The sequence below is a fragment of the Myripristis murdjan genome, chromosome 10 (genome assembly GCF_902150065.1).
Source record: "Myripristis murdjan chromosome 10, fMyrMur1.1, whole genome shotgun sequence".
NCBI classification, from domain to species: Eukaryota; Metazoa; Chordata; class Actinopteri; order Holocentriformes; family Holocentridae; genus Myripristis; species Myripristis murdjan.
Window position 1 is genome coordinate 24,465,167 of NC_043989.1, and position 18,979 is coordinate 24,484,145.

The window sequence follows — 18,979 nt, forward strand, 5'->3', positions numbered from 1 at the left end:
CCACCATGGCCTGATTGGCCTAAAGCAGGGGTGTCAAACTGGTGCCATGGAGGGCCGAGAGGCTGCAGGTTTTCATTCCAACCGAAAACTCCACCAGGTGATTTCACTGATCACCATACCTCCAAGCAGAGAGAAGGGACTAATCAGTGAAATCACCTGGTGGAGTTTTCGGTTGGAATGAAAACCTGCAGCCTCTTGGCCCTCCATGGCACCAGTTTGACACCCCTGGCCTAAAGAGAAGAGAAACTCAAACAACATAACAGTGAGGCAAACAATGTCACAGCACCACCCACACTGTCGGATTGACAGCTAAATAAATAAATAAATAAATAAATAAGGAACTAGAGGATTACCGCTTGAAGGGAAGAGGTGGTGGCAAATTGTCATGTGGGAAAAAAAATGTTTAAAAAAAAAAGCATTTCGCATATTTGTTGACACTGTATGTCATTTGTTGGAATATTTGTCACAATAAAACCTAAATAAGTGCTACATTTACCACTTGTTTCATCAACAGTGGTAATAGTCAGTCTGACTCAAACAACAAGAGGAGCAGATGGCATTTTTTGGACACCGCCGAGCGCTTTTATGAAGCACTTTCACAATATGCAAATGACGGAGTTTGCGGTGATGTCAAAGAGAGAAAGAATCAGGAATATAGGAGCCGTAAATTGTGATTTTATTGAATGGGAAAACACTGCGGTGATGGTCCCGGCCCCTCGGCTCGCACCGACCCTGCCAGTGAGTTTTCAGAGCAAAGTTTTGGGTGTGAGAGTCTCGGAGAAACAGGAAGACATGAGTTCTGTGGAATGGCTTCATTCTACTAGTGTGAAACCACTAATGACATCTGCCCTATTTATTCATTCAACACATTTCTCTCTCTCTTTCTCTCTCTGTCTCCCCCTTTAGGAGTCGCAGCATGTGACCTCAGGCTACAGCACCCAGAGTAAGTTTCCCAGCATGCAACACTCTTGCAGAATCTCTATGATAATTAATATTGGCAATACCACCCTTGGCAGAAGAAAATTAGCAAAGTACACTGAATTGGATTAGAATGAGTTCAATTGGTGACACAGCTTGACAAATCAGCATTAAAAGAGCATGAGATGGCTTTTGTGTACGGGGCGGGGGTGTGTGTGTGTGCTTTTTGACACAGTTTGCACAAGGCCAAGATCAAATCTGCAAAATGGCACGATGAAACACAACTGAGGCTCGAATGAATTCATTGCAGACGGAGCACGATCGCGTCAAAACTTTTGCTTTTGGTTCTTTAGTGTGATTCGGAGCACACACAGCTCAGGTGGGATCCCAGTCTGAAAAAAAAAAAAAAAACGCAATATATTACGATGCTACTTAAATCAAAGCTACACTTCAACTTTGTCTGAGCAGTGGTCAAACATGACCTTTTCCCATGTCTCTTTATCCATAAACTGCAGTTTCTGTCACTCAACATTAAACGTGGGAAGCTGTGATTTGCTGTCATTCCCAGATAATTACACTAATTACACATCTGAAGCGTTTATTGCCAAGCCCACATGGAGCTGCAGAGTGCTTGTCAGGCACTAACAGCATTGAGTCGGTCATGACTCCTGGAGCTGCTATCAGGCCAGTCAGAGCCCATCTGAGGTGGCTGCTCTCACTGACTGTGGAGAAACACACTGCTTTTCACCCGCTAGTGCTGTGTGAGGCAAAATGTCTTGTTTGAAATGTGGAAATCTTCTTATAATAAGACCTAAAACATTCCAGTGAAGAACTACATTCCCTACAACCCTAGTTATTAAGTTATATATTTTTTATGTATTCCCTTATTATTATTATTTTTAATGATTCAATTCAATCTGATCATTTAAACCATGATTGTAACCAATGGTTTGATTAATTACGTTTACCCAGAATTGTATATCCAAGAAATAATGCGATAATGTAAGACTCTTATTTTTCTTTTGCAGTGCAAAAAATTAGATAACAGATTTACTTCTACAATTATTTTTAGAAGATGATTGGAAAAAAAATAGGTGTAATTGATAATATTATGTTAGATCAATGCAACATAGAAATGCTCTGGTGCAGTGAATGAAATGTTACACCCCTGTTATACTGTATATCTGTTTTGGGGACAAAATAAACAGCTGAAGTGCATCACTAAAATTGACCAGTCTGATTTAAGATTTTTTTGTGTGTGTGTGTGTGTGTGTGTGTGTGTGTGTGTGTGGTTTTATATTGCAATTTTTTTCCATAAGGAATTTCTTCTAAGCCAGTTTTCTTACAGGACACTGTATGCTGTACGATCTGCAAAGATATTAATCAGATGCCTACTTTTTTCATTGCATTTTGGAATAAAACTGATTACAACAGCAGACATTTTTTACAGTGTGCACAAATGCCACACAGACACACAGACACACTCTCTCTCTCTCTCTCTCTCTCTCTCTCTCACACACACACACACACACACACACACAAATTAAATACCATTCGAACGGGGTGTCATGATTTCCAGTGTGACGATAATAATACACATCTACGGTGATTACAGTCTGGCTCCCTGTTGAACATTAATCAACACACACACACACACACACACACACACACAAAGACATATGCAAGGACAGTGGTATGTAAATGCTCTCTCTGTGGTTGTTTTGCAGAGCGATGCACTATATCAGCTAACAAGCCTGCCGCTAAACCACCAACTGCACCACAGAAGTCGTGAGTATCTCTCTCTCTCTCTCTCTCTCTCTCACTCTCTCTCTCTCACACACACACACACACACACACACAGGCAGCATTTCCGAGCCACTACTTGCACTGCTGCCTCAAGGTAAAATAAAGCTTGGTTCTTGGATGAATTTCATTGCTGTAGATGAAGAGTAGGAGGAAAGAGACACAGTGTGGATCAGAGCAGCAGAGCAGAGTTACACTAATTTAACGTGAGCCAGGAGCGTATTGCAACATCTCCGGCTGCAGCCCACTCAGGTTGCTGTGCAGAAGGGCCAGATCTGACAGGCAGAAATTTGGGCCTGCAGATCCCCCCTACACACAGCAAACACTCAGCCTGCGCTTGACCGCAAAAAGCTCGGCAATCATTTTATTTTAGCCGTGGTGGCTTGATTCAGGTGATTTCAAAACAGATTTGCATGGGGCTCATTGGTTTGGAGGAATTTAAAAACAAAACAATGGAAAATATGTATTTCTAGTGTCAAGAAAGTATTATCTAAAAAAGGTCCAGGAACAATTGTGAGTTAAATATGAAATTTATTTGTAGGACAAGGAGAAATAAAAGAAAAATACCTCAAATATGTGTTTCAGCTAACACCTTCTACCAAATGTTTTCATTCTTCTGGCTCATTCATTTTTTTTTCTGCACTTGGAGGGTTTTTTATTCCATTCATTGTCACATTACAGCTATAAAAAAAAAAAAAAAAAAAAAAAAAAAAAAAAACAAGCTGAAAATGACAACTCACACGTTGCCACCTCTAGTGAGAGTTTTCAAGTGCCAAGCGCGATGTATTATTTATTCATCTGATGAAAGTTAATTAAAAAGGGAGAGAGCCGCTGGTGAGTACGTTGCCAGCTTTTGAATCCAAAAAGACTTAATGGCCAGATGATGATGCAAACATCCTGCAAGTCAAGAAAATAAAAAAAAATTAGGGAATGTTAGTTAGCACTGAGTCGGTTTGATTTCAGCTACAGGTCAGCATGTAAGCTCTCATTTCCTCTCTGGTTGGCGTGGTGGTTAAACAGTAAATTATATCTGCAGTACAATCATGTCTTCCAGAGCTGGTTTCCCTTATGAGGCTCATTACACTGTTTTTCTTTCAAAGTCGACATGCCTGTTTCCTTTGATTGGTAATGTAGGCCCTGAGGTGTGATTTTTCCCCCCACCTTTTATTCAAGCCCAAATGCTCTTTTGTTTATCAGGATGAAATAATGTTATTGGTTAAAAAAAAAAACAATACCTAGCCTAATTTACCATAACCATTAGGCTATTCTCATTGTCCATTTAATGCACAATTGTATGAAATGTTCAGGATAATGAGTAGGCCTACCTCATCTTCAGAGTAATTGTGCTGTGGAGACTAATTGGTATATTCTTTTCTGAATGCTGCAAATGAAATTGTGCTTATTACAGAAAAGTCATCCAGCAATGCAATAATCCCTCTCAAGCAGGCTTTACCTTAATAATTGCAAAAAAGAAGGGGATTTTTTCCCCCCAAGAGAATAGCGAGGTTAAGGACACTCTCTCTTGCCTGAGGAGTTTTATTTCACTTTATGCCATTTTGTGTGTTAAAGTACAGATCGGAAGCCACACGTCTGTAACAGAGCGGTGGAAGTGAGTAAGACTCTCCCCTGCAGTTGAAACACTGTCCTCCTTTGCTAGTGTTTGGGTTTGCTCAGTCGGTAGCACGGCCGTCTCTCCTGCTGGCAGGAAGAGGACCCTCTGGGTTTGAGACTGACTGAGAGGAAAACTACAGGCCTGGCTATTATCTTTGAGCGCTGTAACAGCAGGGCTACATTTGGATCACATGGCGGGCCAGTTCTGCAGCTGCAGGCGGTGTCATGATGTGCAGAACAAGTTTAGAGGGCTGGTCCCGTACAGCACCAAAGATATGGCCCTAACACTGCAGTTACTCCATGGAACATGTAGAAAATACCAGTGAACCACATCAGCTTTGATGCTGTGCCACCACCAAGGAAAAGTGCAAGAAGAAAAATGGTGGTGATGTCAAATGGTTGAATAAACAAACCTTTTGCACTGCTGACACATGCTCAGATGTACTCATCACAACTTCAGTTCCAATATGAATATTTACCTTTACCTGAAAAATGGCACAATATGAGGGAGTCGAAAATGACATGTCATCCATTTGGTTGTAAGGTCACACATTAACACACGGCTTCATTCGCACAAGTCCCACTGCTTGTGTCACAACAACTATATAAATATATATTACAGCAGTTTACACAAAGAAATGTCAAATTTCAGTGTGTTTTACAACTCTGTGATTGATTTATCAAGAACAATTTAACACAGCAGTTCTCTTGAATTCACTCACAGTGCTGCTTTGGTTCACCCAGCGTCCCCTGACAATGCTGCCAAAAAACAATTTATAGTCTACTAGCAGGTGTCACTGCCCCCATCTACACAGCAATATTACTGTAACTTATCACTGTTACAAGTTTGCACATGTTTTGGTTCCGGATGCAGCCTCAGGGAAACAGATTAGTCTGCATGAACAAAGAGTAAATGACAGACTAGCAGACATAAAGGACCCCTAAAAATGATAATCTGTGTAATAAGTAAATAGGTCTTTGGCTGCTTTGTATCACCGTGTGCCTTAAAGGGATGATAAACCCAATTAAAAACATTAGGTTTCTTATGTAGTATTATTCTGGAGCGCTATCTTCATCACCCACCAGGATGTGAGAGTTCCTAAAAGTCAATAAATGTAATAAAATGGAGTTTTAGGGGCTGTATTTTCAACAGTGATCCATTTCAGCAGGGCCAGGAGGGTTTTAGTTCCCCTTGTAGAGTAGAAATATTATCTGGACCCTGGTAAGACCAACCACCTGTCCAGAGAAGTGAAAATATCCTGCTTGTAGTATTTATGGGTCTTATTTGCACTGCATCAATGTGAACTAATGTTTTCCCGGCTAACTTTGCTCTAGCTCGAGCTCACTTGATAAAAAGTTTGGATTCACTTTCAGCATACCATCCTCTATGTTTTTCATGCTTTTATTCTTTTCATCTATTTTACTCCTGTAATTCAGTGTATAAAAATGTGCTATCCAAAGAGATGACACAGAAGAGGAGAGGAGAAAAACAATTTGCTGTTGTTGGCCAGAGTTTTATATTTGGAGCTCAGAAACTGAGAGTTTCATTTTTCTTTGTCTTGATGACAGAGGCACAAACAGGTGGAGATAGTGTAGCTGTATGGAAGTCTACGTTATTGGGATACATGGGATACATTATTTTCCATTATTTTGATAATGCAATACCGTTGTACTAATTACCACTGTGTTAACTTTATGAATCACATGACCGTGCCATAGATTGAGTTTTATGAATTCGGGCCTCTCTGGTGTCTGGTAGCTCTCGCAGAGGAAAAACCCTCTCGTGCACAAAAAGTGATGAATTTTACATTTCTAGTTTGTTTGGAATAAACAGAAGAAGAAGGCCTGGGTAGCTAGCATGAGTAGTGATAGACACCATGACTGAACTGACAAAGAAAAGAGCGCCACCTACAGAAACTCACACTCCATCAGCAGAAAACCCAAGGAGGAAGCCGTCACAGTCCCGTCCACACTGTTTGATTGACAGCTGATCTCTGGGAGGTGCTGTGCAGAAACACCACAGCGACGCTACATCACAGCAGAAAACATGAGAAGCCTATCGTGCATTACCGTTTTAAACGAGGCTGGTAAGGTGGGGTTGAGGCTGGAGACTGGTCTTAATAAATGGCTCTGCAGCGTGGACTTGAAAACACAGCTATTGGCAGGAAACTTGCTCAGCTTGAGTTTGTCCGGTGAGCCAGTCAACTGAGAGGAAGATTTATGTGTCTGTTTTGTCTCGCAGCCTGCGTACATGTGCATCTGCAATTCTCCGCAGCGTAGTGTCGAGCAATTAGTCATTAGCTGAGTGCTGGCTTTGATTTGGCGTCAGAAAATATGAGCATCCTCTCAGAAAAGAAAAAAAAAAAAAAAAAAACTTCCACAAGTAATGGAATTCAGCCTCACTTCTTAGAGATAAAAAGATTCAGTTTCATAAAGACGGTTCGGAGCATCTGTACCTCGTAGAAATTTGCCTGAGTAGATGCCATGTGCTTTAAGCTCCGCACGTCATCGATGCTTTAGTCCATAATTCATTTATATCTGACTGCCTCTGTCCTCATACAGCCCTGGTGATGCTCCCAACACATTCCTCTCTCTCTCTTTCATTTCTCTCTCTCTCCCGCTCTCCATTCAATCTCTTCTCTACATCTCTATCCCCTCCGTATGTTGCTTCCTCTCTCTGCTGCTCATTCTCCCTCTCTCCCCCATCATTATCATCTCCATCTTTCTCGCTATCTCCCTCTCTCCATCTGTCCCTTCTTATGAAATTCAATATGGATCTATTATTCATTCATTCAAACATATCTATCATCACTGTGTGCTGCACTATGCCCTTATCTGCAGAGCTTTTCTTATTGTGCTTCAGTTATTCACAACTTGTACAGTCCCATTTGAAAACAGCAGAACACTGGGGAATGTTTTTTAGCAGTGCAAGCACTGACAAGTGTGGTTTGCGAGGCTATAAAAATCCCTTTAGGGGATTCTCCTGTCATAACAATAGCGGTGCCTGCTTAAAATAACAGTAGTTTGTGTGGAGGGTTTATATAAAGCAATAACATGTGAACTTGCCAAAGCACTGCACATACAAATACTGAGCAAATTCAGTGTTAAGGAGCAGGTCAGATGGTTTTGACTTGATGTGGGAGGTCGTGGTATCGACTGACTCGCGTGTACATTGTTGTGCAAGCTTACACACACGAGTGCACATCCACTGCAGGTACATTTCCAGTCATCAAAATTGTTCAAGTCATATGGAACATCGCTGAATATGGCTGAGATTTGTTTTTATTTTTTTCCTCCAAGCACTGCGCAGATCTGTATTGATTGACTGGAATCTTACTATGCTCAAACACTGAACAAGATAAACCTGACTAATCGAGGAAACAGGGTAACAGGCATGTCTTTCTTCTAATCAGAGATGCTAGCCATCAAAATGTCTGTGTGCCGTCCCGCCTGAGATCTTCCTCTTTGCATCCTGGGATTTCTTGGCTGTAGGTCAGCACTTGTCAGACCAAAAGTTTCCAGGTGAAATAACAATCTGTCCTTTGCTCTTGAAGCTCCACATACTGAACATCTGGTAGAGTTTTGTTGGGGAAATGCTCCGTCCACTGCTCATTTCCTCATTCCCCAACATCAGTCAACAGTGCTTTTGCTGTGTAATTAACCAGCTGACCAGACGGGCTCTCCGGGTTTTCAGAGAAGTGGCAGGGAACTGATCCTGACAGCTTGTCACACTCAGCCAAATCAGTGCAGACAGGAGATCATGGCATTAATAGTATCTACCTCTCTTCCTGTGCAGGATGCTGGAGGATGACCTCAAGATCAGCAGTGATGAGGAAGAAGCTGAGCAACAGGTGAGATCCCATGATAATCCATCCATTCATTTACCATTGCATATATCCATCAATTCATCCATCAATCAGTCCATCCATCCCTCGCCAAATCTCTCAGTTTCACCTTTTACTGAAAACATTCTTTTACCCAATTTCTCCCTCCTTTGGCTCATTTATTAGCTCGTTCATCCAAGTGCTACTTATTTATCAGATAAAAACTCTCTGTACAGACTGAATATTTCACTACGTTTTCTTAGAAACATCTTCTCCATTCCCCATCAACTACCTTGTAAGGTGCAGTAGCTCAAGCTTTAATTGGATACTCTCTATCCAATTAAATCAAGGCAGTACTTTCCTGTTCATGACTTTCAACTTTCAACTTTTCATGACTTTAACCATCTTGGAATTTCCACCTACAGAGCTAAAATAACGTAAAGATTTTGTTCCTTCACAGTTTTGACAAATCACCATTATATACAGACGGTATGAACCAAATTACATACACTGAGAAAAAAAATCAGGGTTGCTCCTGGGCTGTGGTCTCGTTTTTAAAATCCATTTTAGTGTGACTCAAACAACCAGTCACCTGAAGGAGGCGCCGCTGCTTCAGTGCAAATCACGTCCTGTGCACACGCACCGTGCGCTACTGCTGTGCACACTCATTTCCCCTCGCCCTAAAAGCTCTACCTAGCCTAGCATAGCTACAGAAATTCAGCCCAGCTCACCGTAGCCACAGCATGGCAGAGAGGGGGTCCGGCTTGCCAGCACCTACCGCCTCCTTTAGATTGGCATTGAACCCATCACGCATAAACATGTGTGAGGGTGGGAGGGGCTTAGAGGAGGGGCTGAAAGCTTTGAGTTCAAACAAAGTTACCTGCACAAGCATTAAGCGTTCATCACGAACTGACAGCCACAATGCAAAATAAACACTTTCAGTTATGTGACACTCTTGGCCTGATTTTGACAAAACGTGGAGGGGTGCAGCATTTGCACATTGTGCTTCGCTATTTCTAAAATACATTCTTAGGCCTGATGAGGGTCCTGACTGGTCCAAACTTTAAAGAAACTTAGAGGGATTTAATAACATTGAACTGATTAGTCTGATAGAGGAGTGATGCACCTTGTTACTTGCTGGCTGACGGCAACAAGTTTACATTTCCATTAATTCCATAATTCATTCATTCCATAATTCATTCATTGAAGAGGTTGGGTTTGCTGGCTCTTTGCGTGTAATGGAAGTAGTTGTCCGGCTCTTGCCTTCCTGATTTTCCAGGATGAACATTTGCATTAGACCTTGTCCTGGCATGGTGGCTCTCTCTCTCCTCTAATCACTGTTATCAAGCGGTAGCGATGCCAGCGTTGGATTCAAAGCAGTCGGTTTGGGGGGTCGTGGCGCTGCCCTCTCCCACTGTGCAAACAGATCCGTGCGCTCATCAAAGAGAGTCCATTAGACATTTTCTGTTAATGAAAAGATACCAACTCCTCTCATGCCCCTTTAACTGCCCCCTTGATAATATAATTATCAGAATGCTAGACGTTATAATTATGGATGACAGCGGATCGGGATCATGATTTTAGTTGGTTTTGTAATCATGGTGAAGGTAGACCTGCTAATTACAGATAGCAGCGAGAGAGAATTTTAGCAAGTGGCTCTCTTAATCATAGGGGTTATTTATTGAGACTATGATCCCTCTTAGCGTCGCAATCTGTAGTCAGAAAGGAGCAGGATAAGACTTCTTTTAGCTTCTTTTTCGTCTTCTTTTTCTCCTTTCTCTCTTTATTCCTCCTTTTCGCTGTCATGCATACAAATTCTTTTTCTCATCTTCATTTTTCCCCCCCTCTATCGCTCTGCTTCTGGCTGTAGCACAATCTGTCTTTATCCCTCTCTAAGTCTGTAACACACAGTCTCACTCTGTATCTTTTGTCCATCTCTTTCTTTTTGGATGACGGTGCAAGTGAGGCACCGAGAGCGACTGAAATAAACAGAGGGAAAGCAGGAAGAGAGAGAGAGAGAGAGAGGAAGGGGGGAACAACGAGGACAAGAATAAGCGGGACAGAAAGGGATGGAGCAATTCTGAGAGAGGGAGACAAAAAAAGAAAGACAAGCCCGATAACGAGTAAACAGGCAAAGATAAAGAGAATGAAAGAGAAAGAAGACGACGGAGCGAGAGACAAAGAGATGGAGAGACAGACAGAGAGAGAGAGATTAATTCAATGGCATTTTTCCTGTGCATGCTGTTAACAGGCTTATAGCAAATGACTGCATGGTGTATTATCAAGCTTTTATAGCCTGGAGTAAAACACAACACACACACACACACACACACACACACACACACACACACACACACACACACATGCACACATCCATAATCGAGCATACAGACATGCATGTATCACCCGCCTGTATACACACATATGCATACCAACACATGCAGAGTACACACAAGCACGGATATGTACACATGCGGACAGGCTCTCTCTCTCTCTCTCTCTCTCTCTCTCTCTCTCTCTCTCTCTTTCACACACACACACACACACACACACACACTGTCATTAGTATGCTGTAGCACAGTGCTGTGAGGGCAGCAGAGGAGTATGATGAATATGTTTTTGGCACAGGGGAAAGAGACAGGATAGAGGAGGGAATTGAAAGAAAGAGGAGAGGAAGGCGGTTAGGGTGGACGAGTGGAGAGGATAAGATGGAGAGAGAGAGAAAAAGAAATGAGAGAGAGAGAGAGAGAGGTGTTCCTAATGACTTTGGATACTCACAGAAAAATAAAAACCCAATTACCGCTACATGATTCCTCTCCCTCTCTCTCTCTCTCTCTCTCTCTCTCTCTCTCTCTCTCTCTCTCTCTCCCTCTCTCTGTCTCTTCCTCTCTGGATGAAGCAGAGGAGGTTTGTGATGACAGATCACCTTGGTCGGAGCAAAGTCAAGCTTAAAAGCGGTGTCTTTATATGAAAGTGTGACCCGCAGCTAGTTAAAAATGCCCGGCGCAGCGGGGATGGTGGTCATGGCTACCGTGCGACTGTGGCACGGCTCAGCAGGTGGCAAAACTACTTAGACAGCTTATCTGCACTCTCTCCATCCTTTAACGCTGCACCCACTGTTTAGACGACATAATGCAGTAAACCTGGTAACATGTCATGGCAGGACCTTTTAAACTGCAGCTGAAAACAAACTTTGGATGCAATTAATTCTGAAGATATGAAAGTCTTTGTTGTAAATGTAACCAAGAATGTAGGCTCATTTAGCTTTATAGCAGAAGCATACTGCTATTATACTACTGTTACACTAGTATTATCTACAATTTTCCCTTAAATTTCCCCCTATGTAGCTGTATCTGTTGGTTTCAACGCTTCATGAGTGAAAAATTCAAACCCAAGATCCTGTTGTTTTATGGCTGCAGGATCACATCAAATATAAACTATGTAGATGTCTTTTGCATCATTTCATACACATTTTCCTGTAATTCAGCAGGGCATATTTGATATCTTTGGAAACCTTTGGATCTCCACTTGAATTTAGAATAAAGCTCTGTGGGTTTGAACAAAGCTCAGTGGTGCAGCAAAGACAAACACACCAATGGAGCCAGCACGGTTCAAGAGGTTAAAGAGGAAAAAAAAAAGTTTTTCCATTCAATAATTGAGTGAAAAGATAACTAGTTTCTGAGGAGAAACAACTCCCACACTGGGTCTTTTTCTTTTTAGGACCACAAATTTGAACATAATCCGGTTGGACATGTAAAATATTCATCTGCTAAAAAGGCTCCAAGTGCCGATCATCCGAGGTTTAACAGGGTGGGAAGTGGCAGAGCGCGGCTGTCATGTCACAAATTCAATGGCAGCTTGGCAACAAGTTTTTAAACCATATAATTTTCTTGGAGTGACATCAAATCACAGTTTGGGCTGGTTTGAATATGTAGTGGCAAACTTTCAATATGGAGGATCTGATAAAGTTAATGTTAAGACAAGAACACAAGGTCGAGGGTCAGAAGAGACCTCGCTGTTTATGAAGTGATCGCGCTCAAATCTGATCATTTAGCTTTATTATGATATTTTTTCCGATGGTACTATCACCCTGTTTGCTTGGTGTCTTAATCTGCTCAGATAATTGTTTCCTCCGCTGCGTGTTTGTGACGGTGTTTATTTGATTGATTTGATTTTAAAGTTAATCACAGATCTTATATCGAATACAGATATAAAAGTAATTCCATATATAAAGTGGAAAGTGTGGCTCAGGAGTGACTCATCAGTCTGTTGTGCAAATCAAATTCATTACTCTACTTAAATATTAATATACCTTTATTGCCCAATATTAACACTGAGGAGATGCTAACTGCACTGTTACCATAGAAATTTGTCAGAGGGTGTGCTAAACTCGAGCTCAAATCCTCCGAGGGCTTTTTCTCACCATTTTGTTTCACACCACAGTGACATTCAACCAGCTGCACTCCCTCTCCTTCTTCTTCTTCTTCTTTTTTGTTTTTTTCTTCAATTTAAGAACAAAACACATCATTTAGTGGATCCGATCTTGTTTTCCATGAAGTGTGAAAAAGCACAAGAACATTCTCAGACCCGTGATGATTCGCCACGCTGTGTCTCATCCACCAGTGTGTCGATCCAAATGTTATCATGCAGGCCTAGAACCCAGTCCTTGTGTTGCATATTAAAGCCGATGACACGGGATGCTTTTGTTATACGTTGATGTTTAACCCCCTCAGGCGATCATGGTTATTGAGGACTCTGGAGTCTTAAATTTTCAAGTCAACCTTGCTTTTCCTCCCTGCTTTATTTGTAAATTAAGGTTAAAGGAAAATGGTATTAATATCTAAGTATCTTTGAGATGAATACTGCATTTGCAGAGGCTGATAGAATGTAATGCATAGAAATTTAACACAGTGCTGCTGGTGGATCATGAAACATGAGAAAATAAGACAAAGTGAACAAAGCATCACATGAAGCAAATATGATTTAAGATGTAGTTGAAATGCTAATTGCATTCTTAAAGCAGGGTGCTCTGCTGTCTCGCTGCCCTAGAAAAATCAAAATCACCTTTAGTAAGAGTGAAAGTAAAAGTAAAAGTTGGAGTGTTTTAAGCCTAACCTGTAACCACTGGAGAAATACTAAAATCTTGGATACAGAGTCTCTTTGTTTTGCAGCAGTTAAAATCCCACAGTAGCTGCTGTAATTTTTTGGGGGGGGGGTGGGGGACGCGATGCAACCGCTGCGCAAGAGTTGCATCAGATACTCAGGATTTTGAAGCTCTTGTTCAGGTGTTAGAAATGCTTTATAAACTGTCTCTTGCACTGTAAAGTGTCACCAAACAGACGAGCGCGCACTTCATTGTTCAGTTGGTGTGGGGGTGTTTAAAGCCTTGTTAAAACAACACCGCTTGGCCTGATGTACAATACTGTGATGTCTTGCACCCACATATGGGAGAGATGAGCTCAGTGAGAAAAAGGACAGCTGGAGATTGAAGATTGCATGAACAACCACATAACGTGCATTGAGCTCACTGTGTCTCCGAAGCTTTACGATTTCAATAGTCTCTGTCACAAATAGTCGGGTACAGCAATACTGTAACAGAGAAGAGAATAAATACTAGTTATGTTGTTTTTCTTTTTTTTTTCCTTTTAAGTATCTAAAATTCAAGCAAAAGCACCAGATGGCTAAATATATTCACAGATAGATCCTTTCCATGAGCCCTGCAAGTCTCTCAAAGCCAAAGATCTGAGGAGGTTTGTTGTTCTAGCCCGAAGCTACGCATCGATCTATCAGAAACTTCACTGGTCCAGTTAATCACCTTATTCCTAGAGAGAGAGAGAGAGAGAGAGAGAGAGAGAGAGAGAGAGAGAGAGAGAGAGAGAGAGAGAGAGAGAGAGAGAGAGAGAGAGAGAGAGAGAGAGAGAGAGAGAACCAGGTGAGAGTGGCTGCATTTTGTTTTTTGCAATTCTGTTTAATTTTGCTGGGTTTCAGTGGTTGGAGATGAGTTAATAGCAGATATTTGCAGGGCCCTGTTTACTATTTTTGTTTTGTTATTGTAATTGATGCCATGCAAAAAAAAAATAGACTTTGAGTTGACAGAGGGAGGAAAATTGGAGGGGTGGGAGGAAAGGCTTCACTGATGAACTTAATCACCCCATTCTGCAACTGAGAGGAAGAGATGACTAATAGAAAGGCTGAGCAGAGGGGTGAGGGAGAGGACAGACCAACGAGAGGGGAGAAGGGAAGGAGAGGACTGAGGAGGGAGAGGAGAGAGAGACAAGAGAGGAGGTTAAAAGGGTTTTCTTGCCATCTTAATCACCCTGTTCCTCCTCTCTGAGAAGGAGGAGAGGGATAGAGAGAGGATGGAGGGGTGAAAAGTGAGGGTCAGAGGGATGAAGGTGTTAGAGAGTGGAAGGGGGAGAGCGAGCGAGTGACTTAAGTTCTATTGATTTACAATCGAGTCACAGCGACGTGGCGTTTGGGCCCAGTGAGCCGCAGCCTTTCTTTACAGCTGTCTCATGACACTGTAATCTGAATTTCATATCACCAAAAGGTGACAATATTTATTTATGGGTGTATTCATTTATTTATTTATTTGCTTTTAAGTGTGAAACATGGAGAATTATTGAAATAGTTGAATGATTCTGTACCTTTTAAGAGCGCACAAATCTCACATAGTTTTTTTGTCCTTCAGTTCTGCTGCTTCTGAGACTATCGCTGCTGTTTCAAACACTGTTAATATACATACATGTATGCATATATTTATATATGTATACTTTTTTTTCCTTACTTTTTCATTCGTGCATGATGCTTGTATGAGTTGGAAATTTTGAAAATTACCCGCTGAACTCATTCAAGGCTTAGTCCGACTCACTGCCACTGGGGCTCTAAAAAGTCTTACTTAAATTCACTAAACTGAACTTGTTTAATCTGATTTAAAGTAATCTACACTAAACTAATCTATCCCAACTAAATTAAATTATTCTAATCTAATGTAATATCAATTTAAGTAACCTCAAGTAAACTAATGTAATATAATCTCATATAATCTCATATAATATAATCTCAACTAATCTAATTTTATCTATTTTGATCTAATTTAAAGTAATCTTAACCAGTTTTAACTAATCTAATCTAATCTGATCTGGTCTAATCTAATCTAATCTAATCTAATCTAATCTAATCTAATCTAATCTCAACTATGATAACCTAATCTAATGTAAACTAATCTAATGTAATATCAACTACACTAGCCTAATGTAATCTAATGAAATGTAGTGTACTCTAATCTAAAATAATCTAATTACTGTATTGAAAGACTAAGTGATAAATTGTCGGGTGATTGGATGAAGTGAGGAGTGACTGGATTACACCATTAGTGGTTCCATAGTAACAGAGCCATGTTTCATCATGCGTCCTCACCGTCTCTCATGAATGTATCGATCGTGCCGCCCCGTTGCCGTCGTGTAAACCCAACAGCCTCTCATTTATTGTTTAGCAGGGACGTGATCAGGCAGCTAAATGTCAGCCGGTAAACACTCCCACTGACATTTATCACTCCTGTTTCCAGAGTGAATTTGATTTATGTCACGCACACATTTGCGTGTGGCGGCGAGGCGTTCGGCCGCCGCCACGTCGCTGCGAACGCAAAGTGCAGCTTCACCCACATTCAGCCCGCAACTGTAATTTGGACTGCAAAATACAGGCGAGGTAAAACTGTGAACGTAAGCACGGTTTACTGGAAATTGAATGTGTTGAGTAAAGACTCTCTTTCTCCCTCTCTCTGTCCTGTGTGTGTGTGTGTGTGTGTGTGTGTGTGTGTGTGCATCTATATTGACAGGTGTCTGACAAGCCCAAAGCCAGAGGCACAGCCCTAAGGTAAGACAAATGACCAAACTCGGTGTTGTCATTACATTGTGCTGTGGCGGTTTGTTTACTTACACTGCATTATTTGCAGTGCGCTGTGTGGTACACCTCCACTCACAACAAAGACGGATACTTGCACAACTCTATATCTTATTCGCTCGTTAGCCTCGGCTCATTAGTTTTTGTTTTGGTTTTGTGGAATACGAAGATAAATACAGCCCAGTTTTATTCTGCATTAGAGCCATTAGCTAAGACATCACCACGTAGGCGTCTAGGTACCAATTTCACCTTGTCACCGTCCATGAGTGGGATATACAGCAGTGCTGCTATATGTGACAGACTGATGAGTCACGGTATCTGCTAAACAAGGAGCCGTGGACAAATTTTCTTTGCCTACAGACAAGGAAAGTGTTGTTAAAGTTGGTCGATGTTTTTTTCTGGGCAGGAAATGAACAGACTCGCAGCGACTATTTTCTCTAGTTGTATGAAGGCTCAGATAAGGTCAGGGATGTGACTGGGATCATGGAGCATCAGGGGTTTAGTCGTGAGGCAGACATATGGGGGGGAATTATTTTCACCACAGCAAAATACATCATTGTAGTGCAAACTGGGGACTGCATCACCTAAAACCTGAGGAATTAAATAATTGTGGTTACATTTGTGAAAAGGCGATGCTGTTAAGTTTAAGTGTAAATGATGTTAAACGGGATCACAGTTGCTTTTCGGAGTAATGATTTTTGGCAATCATCATGAATACAGAATCAGAATCAAAATATCTCTCTTATACTGTTATTGGCTCACGGTAGTTTTGTTCCCTTTTTATATTGTACATACATGTATGATAATCTTAGGTCACAGTAAAATGAAAATATTCTCAGCTGAAAGCATATAGGACCACTGTTATTGAATGAAGAAATAAAGTCTCTTTTAACACAGGTTTAAATATGATCTTGATGATATGCCACATTCATCCACAAAATAATGAACAGATGGATGGTTATTTTAAGCCTTTTCCATTGTGATTTTTTTTCCCTCTAATAATTATTCATAATAACTGGGCTATGTTTTGTCATGGGCATTGATTTGACTCAGCATATTTTTGAAGCAGCACAGGTAGCCACACAGCAGGGTAAGTCACTCTAGTATCCATATTTACAGTCGTTCATTCATTCATTTTCCAAACCGCTTATCCGTAAGGGTCACTGGGGGTGCTGGAGCCTATCCCAGCGCTCACTGGGCGGAGGGCAGGGGAAACACCCCAGACAGGCCGCCGGTCCATCACAGAGCATATACAATCAAATATGTATAAATAATTTGCAGATTGATGCCTTTTAGAATGCATTTTCATTTTGGCAAACAGATCTGTGACACCTCAGTTACTGCAGATGGGACGCTCTTCCCTCGTGCAGGCATACTTTGTGATTTAACCCTTGAAACTTGAGTAAATTCACTTGATTCTTCTAAAAAAACATGGGAAAAAGGCAATTAGCTGAATATATTACATAAGCAAAAATTACTGGAACATTAGTAAAAAATTTAGCAAATTAACAAGAAATTAGTTTAAACAATAATTAGAAATAATTACCCCAAAGTGTGTTTATAAAAATACAAGAAAATATGAGAAAAAACAAAAAAGAATTTTGTTATAAAGGGGAAACAAGACCTTTCAAAATAAAAGCCCAACCATGGACTACACGAATTCAAGGGGTTATGGGGAGTATTTTTGCTTAAATATCTTGGATATGTATATACTACAGTCCCACAATCTGTGGTGTTTTTTATTTTTTATTTTTGTTTTGTTTTGTTTTTACATAACATTGCCTACAGTTGCAGTAACCCTAGTTAAAGCCCCGGTCCACAAACGCAGACCATGCCGGCTCAACCGTGACTGCTGAGGCTGCTGCACAAATGGCATGAGGCTTTAAGGTCATGACATACAGGCAGAAACAATGCAAATGGAAAATTGTTATCCACTTTAGTTTTCTTTCATTCGTGCTCTCGGGGTCAAGCACACGGGGTTGTGCTTTGCTTCATCATTGTCTTGTAAGTGTTGACATCCTGGGGGAACATGCCACCAAATTAATAATTTTAGAAATATTAGCCTTAGCTTTAATTTTAAAAAATGGGGAACAAATCATGTAAACAGATGATTTTGACATGAAGATACATTTTTCATGAATTAATTTTTTTCTTGGAATTTGTTAAAGCACAAAATCAGTGCATAAGAATAAAAGAATCTTTTATAAATGAGACCCGTTGTGCTCACAGTCTGAGGGCATTAGTATGCAAGTCTGGTCTGTGACTGTGGTTTTGTGTGCACATATGTATGTGTGTGTGTGTGTGTGTGTGTGTGTATGTGTGTGTGTGAGAGAGAGAGAGAGTGACAGCGAGAGTGTGACTGCGTTGTGTGTCTGTGTGTGCCCCAGGCCATGTGTTACTCTGCTACCGCTAATGAGCCCATTCACACTGCAGCCCACTCTACTGAACACACACACACACACACACACACACACACACACACACACACAGATATATCCACAGGGATGCTGAGACTAGAGATGCTGCAAGCAATCCACTGGCTATATCCCCCGTGGAACGCCACACACACACACACACACACACACACAGACACACACACACACACACACACACACACGCTCACACACACACACACACACACACACACACACACACACACACACACACACACACACAGACACACACACACACACACACACATACACACACACACACACACACACACACACACACTATCTCCATCTCTCTCACTCACACTCCACACACCATCCACACAGACACATGCACACACATTTTTGTTCAGAACCTTGCTCTGACAACCTCACCCACACACCAATTGCTTTTCTTCTACCACACACACACACACACACACACACACACACACACACACACACACACACACAGCCACCCACTCTCCCCAT

At 41.3% G+C, this 18,979-nt stretch overlaps 1 protein-coding gene across 1 annotated transcript in view; it reads left to right on the top strand.

Moving 5' to 3' along the window:
- LOC115366287 (AF4/FMR2 family member 2-like) overlaps positions 1–18,979 on the top strand; it is a 65,341-nt gene that overhangs the window by 7,285 nt on the left and 39,077 nt on the right. Inside the window, exons 3-6 of the mRNA XM_030061642.1 lie at positions 907–943; positions 2,646–2,706; positions 8,129–8,183; positions 15,994–16,031. Of these exons, the coding sequence (XP_029917502.1) occupies positions 907–943; positions 2,646–2,706; positions 8,129–8,183; positions 15,994–16,031 (191 nt within the window). The remainder of the gene's footprint in view (positions 1–906; positions 944–2,645; positions 2,707–8,128; positions 8,184–15,993; positions 16,032–18,979) is intronic.